Source organism: Rhinatrema bivittatum, chromosome 2, assembly GCF_901001135.1.
Source record: "Rhinatrema bivittatum chromosome 2, aRhiBiv1.1, whole genome shotgun sequence".
Lineage (NCBI taxonomy): Eukaryota > Metazoa > Chordata > Amphibia > Gymnophiona > Rhinatrematidae > Rhinatrema > Rhinatrema bivittatum.
Window position 1 is genome coordinate 511,266,655 of NC_042616.1, and position 10,378 is coordinate 511,277,032.

General features: G+C 47.4%; 1 protein-coding gene across 2 annotated transcripts in view; it reads left to right on the top strand.

Moving 5' to 3' along the window:
* Positions 1–9,940, top strand: part of FAM8A1 (family with sequence similarity 8 member A1) — a 60,159-nt gene extending 50,219 nt beyond the window's left edge. For both annotated transcript variants that reach the window (XM_029590711.1, XM_029590713.1), the window contains 3 exons: positions 582–705; positions 1,775–1,914; positions 8,926–9,940. In XM_029590711.1, the coding sequence (XP_029446571.1) occupies positions 582–705; positions 1,775–1,914; positions 8,926–9,070 (409 nt within the window). In that variant the 3' untranslated portion in view covers positions 9,071–9,940. The remainder of the gene's footprint in view (positions 1–581; positions 706–1,774; positions 1,915–8,925) is intronic.
* Positions 9,941–10,378: the final 438 nt, after the last annotated feature.

Consider the following 10,378-nt stretch of genomic DNA (forward strand, 5'->3'; position numbering starts at 1 on the left):
TGGGCAGCTGCCCGTTACAGTACAATTCAAAGTGGCCCCAAATTACGACAGACTAGTGAGTCCTAGACATTGTATGGAGGGGTTATGCTTCAAAGTACAAAGCCGTCCCAAAGGCCTTTATGATTTCCCTGTGCACTTCTCAGCTCGAGAGAAGCGATAAAGCAGACATTGTTAAAACTACATCACCTCCAGCTGATAGTTCCAGTTCCCCCACAGGATGACAAGACCCTTCTGTTAAAATAGTTTGCTTTCTTTTTGTACCAGTAATAGATTTACCTACCAGATGCACATTCTGCATACTAAAATGTATTTGTTTTTTAATGAGTAATAGCGCACTATATGGAAAAAAATCAAGATTTCAGTACAGGTTCCAAATTTACTGAGATACTGACTTCTTTCTCAATGGTTAATGACCAGAAAACAAAAATTGAAAGCATTGAAAGCCATCAGTTCTAGATCACTAAACAAATTACAGGCAATAGGTTCACCATGTCATTTTCTTCAGTCAAGTGTATTTGGTGAGGGGAGCATTTCCTTTACAGAACATTTCAATTTTTATTTTTTTTTTATATTTTATACAGGGATATTTCCAAGTTTGCTATGCATTATATAATAGAAGAAATTGATGAAGATACCTCAATGGAAGACTTGCAGAAAATGATGGTAGTTGCTCTTATTTACAGATTACTAGTTTGCTTCTATGAGGTAAGTTCAAATAGTAAATTGAACACACACATGGGCATGAATTTTGACCTTAAATGAAACCCTTTGACATTTAATATATAACTGGTAATGCCTCTGTAGGTGAACATCAAGCATACAGATTTGAATGGATTGTAATTGTTTTTGACCAAATAACTATTCATTATTGTTGTAATGTTTCTTTTGTGTGGCAGAGAAGGTTCTGTATTTAAAAAGTGGTCATGGGTTTTGCGCAGTAACAGCCCCCCTTCTTTCATTCAGAAGCTCCTTAATATTCCTCTGAACTTTCACTGAGAATGCGGTTTGTCCTGTGAGATTTCTCTGGACTTTTCTGTTACGATCAGGTGGTTATATATAAACTATGAATGACACCAAGGCAGGCAGCTGCTGCCAGGTGTTGAGGGATCTGATTTCACAGCATTTATTTTTATTTTGAGCAATAAAGGCCAGGCTGATGGCATGTATAATTTCTTTAGGGATCAGCAAGTGTACCTTATGCTGATATTCCCCATTTATAACTTAGTACTCATGCATATTTTTTATGGGGTTTTCGGAAGTTTAGTTTTGAAGATTATATGTATTGTTAGGATCACCTTAATTGAAGCTGATTTTAAATTTTCTAATATTGTGGGTGGTGGTTCTCCTTCCTTATTGGTTCTGGGAGTAATGGTTTCCAAGCTCCTTTAGATTTTAAAAAGCCAGTCAAAGCTATCAATTGCAGCTTTGTTCTTAAGTTTAAGGGAGCATTGCTGGGTTAGAAAGTGTTTAAAAGTAAAGCTAATGTCAAAGGCTAAATTTAAAAAATGGCAAATGACTTGTGGCTTGCCTTTATAAAGTTGGTCATATTCTGATAAAGCCACCTTTTAGCTTTAAGCGGTGTAAAGTTTTGCATAAAGATCTATGCATATCGCAAAGTGTGTGACTAGAGAATTTGTGCTGTTTTCGTTTGCTATCTAGCAGTTTGTATCCTCCTAGACTGGCTTTTCATGTAGCATGCATTGTTAGGAAATAGTGAAATGTGCTCTCTACAGATGCAGCTGCTAATTAAAATTGGATTCCTTTTTCTTGTAAGATCATATGCATTTGGGGAGCAGGAGGGGCAACACCAGGGAAGTTTCTCCTTGGACTTCGAGTTGTGACCTGTGACACATCGATCCTCATGGCACCCAATCGTGTGTTGGTGATTCCATCCTCCAATGTTAGCATAACAGCGTAAGTACATTTCAGCTTTTTCACTGATTCCTGGCCCCTTTCAGTGTGTGTGTGTGTGTGTGTAGATAAGTAGAGCCCCTGAGCTCTTTTTCTACAAGAACATATATAGATATCTCTTGCTATACTTAAACTTAATAATGCATTTGAGGACATTGTCATGGTCAGGAATTTTTTAAATGAATCAAGAACTTAAGGGACAAAATACACTTGCCATGCAATCCTGACCCTTTTTAATTGTTTTGAACAGGGTGTGAAGGGAGTGTCAGGAATACATGAGGGAATTTCTTTCCTGGCGAGTGCAGTTCTCTCCCTCTCCCCTCCTCCAGTGACCCCTGTAGCTGTCTTTCTCCTGTTTCCCTTCACCCCCATCCCTAGTGCACACTTTTTTTTTTTTCTTCTTCTTCATCTTCATGGCCCTCCTAGTACCTGATCCAGGCCAGAGATGTTGCTTCCATGACACACTGCTGCCTCCTGGGTCCCTACTGGGGCTAAAAAATAATGATGGTTTTCCTGGCGTGTAGCCAGATGGACTCAGAACGAATGGGATAGTATCCGCGTGCTAGCAGTTGGAGACGGATCTGACGTCAGCACGGGGTATATATATCCCCACAGGAAGCGTAGCAACTTAGTAATTTCCGTCTCCAAAGCAGTTTGGAGAGCCTGCACGCTCGCTGAGCGTGTTTTCCAAATCTACTTTTTTCTTTTCTTTTTCTACTCACTAAAACTTTTACAACATCGAGCCCCGCACTCCTGCGGTGATACCCTAAGGTCCCTCCCCCAGTAGAGTTTCCCGGGGTGATTTCCGTGATCACCCTGGAGGTGTAAGTCCTCGGTCCGGTGGCCGAATCGCGGCAGGGACACAGCCCCCGGGCGAGGTTCGGGTGAGGCTTTCGAGGCGCCTCGGTCCCGGCGTGGACGAGGCAGCGGGTGCATATCCTCAAACGCGGCGGTGAAGGTACTTGCCCTCTCCCCCCGCAGCCGGAGACCGCCTGGGTTCCAGCCGGGAAGCGCCGAGGATCAGGTAAGGCGTACATCTCTTATTTCTGGTCTCCGAGGAACAGAGGATCGGCGGCGTGGCACGCCGTGGAGGGCGCCATTTTGTGGGCCTTGTTCAGGTATTGAGCGCCCGTAATAGGCGCGGCTCTATTCCTCCTTGTGCGTATGTTGCCTTATTGCTGAGAGCATATTGAATGCCACTGAGCGTGTATTGCTAACCGCCTGTTGCTGAGAGCATATTGAATGCCATTAAGCGTGTATTGCTAACCGCATATTGCTGAGAGCATATTGAATGCCATTAAGCGTGTATTGCTAACCACATATTGCTGAGAGCATATTGAATGCCATTAAGCGTGTATTGCTAACCGCATATTGCTGAGAGCATATTGAATGCCATTAAGCGTGTATTGCTAACCGCATATTGCTGAGAGCATATTGAATGCCATTAAGCGTGTATTGCTAACCTCTTACTGCTGTGAGCCTATTGAATGTCATTGAGCGTGTATTACTGACCGCTTACTGCTGTGAGCCTATTGAATGTCATTGAGCGTGTATTACTGACCGCTTACTGCTGAGAGCCTATTGAAAGCCATAGAGCGTGTATTGCTAACTGCATATTGCTGAGTGCATATTGCATACAATGGAGCGGTTTTTATGGCCGCCTATTGCTGAGAATATATTATTATTGTGCGCCTGTTGTATTACGCGCATATTGCTACCGCATATTATTATTCTTGTGCGCCACTTGTATTAAGCGCCTATTGCTGCCGCATATTATAATTATTGTGCGCCTGTTATATTAAGCATTCAGCGCATACTTTTCAATGGATCAGAACGCCGCAGCGTCTTCAGCAGCGGCGCCGCCTGCCTCAGGCATTAAAGCCCTTGGCCTCTGCTCTGCATGCCAGCTTAGAGCCACGCACAGTGAAGAGCCAGACTCCCTATGTGCCCAATGTGAGGAGGCCGTGGGACCCTCGGGCCAGGACCGGTCTCAGCCACGATTTGCTGACAGTTCCCCAGGGGCTACCCCGGATTTAGCGGGCAGTCTCGACCAATCGGGAATCCCAGGGGATCTTGTACCCCGGCGATTAGAGGCTGCTTCAATTTCCTGTTGTTCCTACTGTTCCTACGGTTTCTGCGGTGGCAGCTCCTATGGATCCTGTTCCTGGACCCTCACGCCCTTATCGTGAGCGGGACCTCCCGCCGCTGGACAGTCCGGATCAATCAGACCAGGAGGTTTCGCCGGACGAGTCCGAACTTCCGGACGAGGGGGAACTTCCCCCAGGGATTGAGCCATATAGAACCATGAGGCGGTTCTTCCCTAAGGAGGATCTCTCCGACCTGGTGTCTCAGTGTCTGGCGGAGTTGGATATTACAGGTCCCAGCACTACGGTACCTTCTGCACAGAACCCCCTGCTGGAAGGTCTTTGTCCTACAGCCCGCCATTTTCCATTCTTGCAAGCAGCACAACAACTGATAGATTTAGAATGGGCGGCACCAGCGGCTGCATTCAAAGGGGGCCGGGCCCTGACGGGCATGTACCCATTGGCACCGGCTATCCAGGACCTGCTGGCGTGCCCTCAGGTGGACGCCTTGTTTAGCGCTGTGGTCAAGCGCACTACCATTCCAGTTGAAGGGGGGACGGCCCTCAAGGAGCCTCATGACTGGCGACTGGACGCCATTCTGAAACAGACCTTTGACGTGGCGGCTCTATCTTTGCGGATCGCGACCTGCTGCACAGTGGTGACGCGTGCCTGTTTGTCACAGGTTAGGAACAACGCTCCAGCAGCTGACATGGAGTCAGCTCTTTCGTTCCTCACGGATGCTGCATCAGACCTGGTCCGGACAACAGCTAAGGGGATTTCATCCTCCGTAGCCGCCAGGAGGCAGTTCTGGATCCGGAGATGGTCAGCTGATGCGCCTTCAAAGACACGCCTCACCAGATTGCCGTTTAAGGGCTCTTTCCTATTTGGCAGCGACCTTGATAAACTGGCCAGTACATGGGGTGCCTCTCCAGTGCCTAGACTGCCGGAAGATCGGTTCAGAAGGGGCCAGCGCGCCTTTCCAAGGCCCTCCAGGGGCAGGAGTTCACAGCTCTTTGTTCCTTACAGGGGTCGCTACCAGGCACCACGTCCTCAGGCCAGGAATCAGTCCTTTCGGACCAAGCAGCGCAAGAGGGGAGCAGGCCCGGGCTCGGGTCCCGGCCGCGCCTCACAATGAGAATCCGCCGATTCATCTGGGGGACGGAGCCATAGGGGGCAGGTTAACCCTCTTCTACCCCAGATGGGTTGAGATCACGTCGGACCAGTGGGTCCTCGCCATTATCCGGGAGGGATATTATCTGGACTTTCATCATCTCCCTCCGGACAAGTTTGTGGAATCTTCATGCCCCAGACACAAGAAGGCAGCATTGGAAGCTACCCTGGCGAGGCTCCTGTCCTTGAAAGCCATCATCCCAGTACCTGCCTGGGAAGTGAATTCTGGACACTATTCCATTTATTTCATGGTACCCAAGAAAGGGGGCACCTTTCGGCCTGTGCTGGACCTCAAGTCAGTCAATTGCTACTTACGGGTACCGAGGTTTCGTATGGAGACTCTGCGCTCCGTCAAGGCTGCAGTACAGCCAGGAGAATTCCTCACGGCGTTAGACCTGTCAGAGGCATACCTGCATATCCCGATCCATCCGGATCATCAGCTTCAAGGTTCTAGGCCGCCACTTCCAGCTTCGTGCTCTGCCCTTCGGGTTGGCCACATCACCACGGACATTCACCAAGGTGGTCGTAGTGGTAGCAGCGGCACTCAGGCGGGAAGGAATTCTGGTCCATCCCTACTTAGACGACTGGCTGATCAGGGCAAAATCTCAAGAGGAGAGCCTTCGAACAACAGACAGAGTGATCGCCCTTCTGGAAAGCTTGGGCTGGGTAATCAACCTCAGCAAGAGCTGCCTACAGCCTTCCCAGTCTCTGGAATACCTGGGAGTACAGTTCGACACCCGGGCGGACACAGTCAGTCTCACTACCAAGAGAAAGTTGAAACTTCAGCAGCGTATCCAGTATTTGATGGGAGCCAGTCGGCCCATAGCCTGGGATTATCTGCAGGTTCTTGGTCTCATGGCATCCACCCTGGAAGTGGTGCCTTGGGCGAGGGCCCATATGGGACCTCTACAACAATCCCTGCTCTCTCGCTGGAGCCCCCGTTTACGGAACTATTCCACGCGCCTGCATCTGCCAGCCAGAGTGCGGACCCAGTTGCGGTGGTGGTTGCAGTCCAACCACATGAGCAGGGGGTTGAAGATGTCATCACCCACGTGGACCTTGCTCACCACAGATGCCAGCCTGAGCGGCTGGGGAGCACACTGCGAAGAACTCACCGCACAAGGGCGTTGGAACAGAGAAGAGTCAGCGTGGAACATCAACAGTCTAGAGGCCCGGGCAGTCCGATTGGCATGCCTTCGATTTGCTCTCAGACTGAAGAACAAAGCAGTCAGAGTGATGTCCGACAACGCCACCATGGTGGCATACATCAACCATCAGGGCGGAACCAGAAGCCGACAAGTATCTCTGGAAATCGCCCCACTGATGGCTTGGGCAGAGGCGAATCTTCAGGACATCTCCGCTGTCCACATTGCCGGAAAGGACAATACCACAGCAGACTTCCTCAGCAGAGAGAGCCTAAATCCAGGAGAGTGGCAGCTGTCACCCACACAGCCTTCCAGATGATTGTGGATCACTGGAGGATTCCGGACATGGATTTACTGGCAGACAAGTCCAATGCTCAAGTACCCAGATACTTCAGCCGCAAGCGCGACCCGTTCTCACACGGAATCGATGCCCTGGTCCAGCCGTGGCCTCCAGGGACTCTGCTATACGCCTTTCCTCCGTGGCCTCTGCTGGGCGCCATCATCCACAAGATTCAGAAACACCGGGGCCTAGTTCTTCTAGTGGCACCAGACTGGCCAAGAAGACCCTGGTACGCAGACATGAGAAGACTACTGGCAGGGGAGCCTCTTCCCCTGCCTCCTCTTCGGGACCTTCTACGTCAAGGTCCCATCCTCCACGAGGATCCAGCTCAATTCTCTTACGGTCTGGCCATTGAGAGGGCCAGACTGAAGAAAAGAGGTTACTCGGAGCCCGTGATAGATACACTCCTCCGAGCTCGTAAGTTTTCCACGTCCCTCACCTACGTAAGGATCTGGAGGGTATTTGAAGCATGGTGCGACACTCACGGCACCAATCCACATGCGACCACAATCCCTATTGTGTTGGATTTCCTGCAGGATGGACTTCAGAAGGGTCTCTCCCTCAGCTCTATCAAAGTTCAGGTGGCTATGCTGTCTTGCTATGGTCCCAGGAGGGATGGCAAGACCATCGCCAAGCACCCAGATGTTTCTCGCTTCCTGCAAGGAGTCAAGCATATTCGTCCGCCACTGAAGTGGCCTGTGCCCTTATGGAACCTCAACCTTGTTTTGGATTTCCTCGCGGGATCCACCTTCAGACCCCTTCGGGGACTGTCTTTCCGTTCTCTAACCTTGAAGATGGTATTCCTATTGGCGGTATGTTCGGCACGCCGCATCTCAGAGCTACAAGCACTGTCCTGCCGTGATCCCTTTCTCAGAATCACTCCTGAGGCTATTCATCTTCGCACGGTTCCCTCCTTTCTACCAAAAGTGGTTTCACGGTTTCATCTTAACCAAACCATATCCTTGCCTACCACGGCAGGTTTGAAGAAATCTGTAGAAGGGCGTTTATTACGCCATCTCTACATTGGCAGATATCTGGAAGTGACACAAGTTATCAGAGCAGCTTATGTGGAGGCTGGGAAGTCACCGCCTCTACAAGTCAAGGCTCATTCTACCAGAGCACAAGCGGCATCTTGGGCAGAATCCAGGATGCTGTCGCCTGCAGAAATCTGTAAAGCGGCGACGTGGTCCTCCCTCCATACCTTCTCCAGGTTCTACCGTCTGGATGTCCAGGCCAGGGAGGACTCAGCATTTGCGAGGGCGGTCCTACATGGTCCTCAGGCAGCCTCCTGCCCAGGCTGGGAGTAAAGCTTTTGTACATCCCATTCGTTCTGAGTCCATCTGGCTACACGCCAGGAAATGTTGAGATTACTTACCTGATAATCTCCTTTTCCTTAGTGTAGACAGATGGACTCAGCATCCCGCCCAGCTGCCTGTGTACATGGGTTTCACCGATTCAAGGTAAGCCATGTCGTTGGTTTACATAAGAGCGTACACTATACCAGGTGTTAACACCTTCCGGTTGTGAATGCTGGCGGTCTCCAGCTACTATCAATCGGTCAGGGGAATCCTGTTTCACTTTTCACTGAGCGTCAGTACACACATCCATAACAGCTTTTGCAAGGAAGATTACTAAGTTGCTACGCTTCCTGTGGGGATATATATACCCTGTGCTGACGTCAGATCAGTCTCCAACTGCTAGCACGCGGATACTATACCCATTCGTTCTGAGTCCATCTGTCTACACTATGGAAAAGGAGATTATCAGGTAAGTAATCTCAACATTTTCCTTCTGTGGCTCTCACCAGTGGAGAAAATCTACTCGCTCCAGGAGAGTGGATTTTTTTAATCTCTGGTCATGGTTAAGGTTCATTTGAAGTCTCCAAAAGGTGTGAATCTAGTTACCTAAATATTTTATTGCCTGAAATACCTTGGAGTTCTTTGATCCTTTTGGCTGTGTGTATGATGTGTGTTTGGTTTTTTTTTTAAACACCTCTTCAATGAACACATGAAATTTTTGGGGCCAGTTTGTCAGCCATCATGTGACATTTGCTAACCACTGGTGCAGCAGCAAAGATTTAAATGTATGCAGTAAATCTGATCAGCAGTTCATATGAGTGGTCTCAGACTTTTGTTTTACCAAACCTCATGCATATCCCTTTAAACTACTTTAGTGAATTTATTGTGGAACCATTTCAAAAGTATAATTGTTTTAGCTGTCAAAATAATACTGCAAAACCTTGGACCTCATGTACATTCCCTTTGTTTATCTCTAGGTCTACAATTAGAGCCTTGATCAAGAACTTTTCCATCGCTTTCTTCTTTCCTGCATTTATTACATTACTGTTCTTCCAGCATAACCGCACTGCCTATGACATTGTGGCAGGAACCATTGTGATAAAGAGAAATGGCGTCAGATGATACAAAATCAAGAACAGGCTGGGACCCATATTTAATTTTGGTGTCTGCTAAACAAAAATTGAGAGCCTTCTATATCTACAGGCAAAACAAGCTAAAAAGGGGAGAGGTTGTGAAGTTCTAGTTGTATTGCAAGTTGATGCGTCGTGAAGTGCCCATCTAAAGCATTGGTTGTATCTGAGAATACCAAATAAGTTTGTCAGAATAGAGAAAAGGTAGTCTGGGAAATCTGAGTGTTCCTTTTGTCCGTTCACTATTTTAATAAGCTAAAGATGCCATTGTCATGACGGGGAGCCAGTTTTGCTGGAAATATTAATACACTGTTTGATTCTGCCCTCTCCAGAATGGGAGATGCCATTTTAATGGAGAAACAATGTGGCAGCTCTCTAATGTTTTGTAATAGCCTCAGCTGCTAAACTTTCTGAATAGGCAATCAGTGGGACTCAAGGTTTCTTTGCTGAAAATTCTCAGTACGTCTCTCTCTATATATATATATATTAGATATTCAACATGTGAATGGGTTTTCCTGGGATGTTATCCGTTATCAGCATTACTTGAGGCCTTCTGATCACTCCACATCTTACTCAGAACTATATTCTTCCTCCTGCTACTGTTTTTAATTTTCATACCACTATGTAGAGAATTTTTTTCTTTCAGTTGCTCATAAGTATTAATAACCACATGCTGATGTCAGTATGCTTGTTGGAAAGCTTTTAGGAAGTTTTATATTAAACTGGACTGTAAATCTGTTAAGATGTTTTCAGAATACTGAATTCAGGTTTTTGTTCCTCTAAACAGTAAAGTGCTTTTAGAGAAGCAGCATTGCTCCTGTCTGACAGGAAAAGATTAGTAAAGATTTTTTTTTTCCATGAAGTTACGAAGAGTGTTTGTTTGAGGCATTACCAACAACATACCCATAGACTTACTGGTATTTCAAGTGGATTCTAAACGCATCAGCAGCTGAAGTTCTGTAACTTGATATAATAATTTAGAGTAAACTCTAACTGTAGCTGTGTAAAGACAACCGCTACATCTGTGGTGGCCCCTGCCAGTCTCTGGCGTGAAGCAGCGTGTCCACCTCAGAGGAGGCACCTCTTGCCAGTGAGGGTCCCATGCACTGACTGTGCATGCCATGGGGATGGAAGGGGAGAAAATGAGTAAAGAAAACTACAACCGTGTAGCTAAGCCAAAATGGTATAGTTACTTCCAACAAGTGTATCTTGCATCCCCCTAATGGAGGCTCTAACAAGAGCATTAGCTGTGTATTTCACTTTTGTATGTTGCAAGTTTTGGTTTGTTTTGACTACAGCA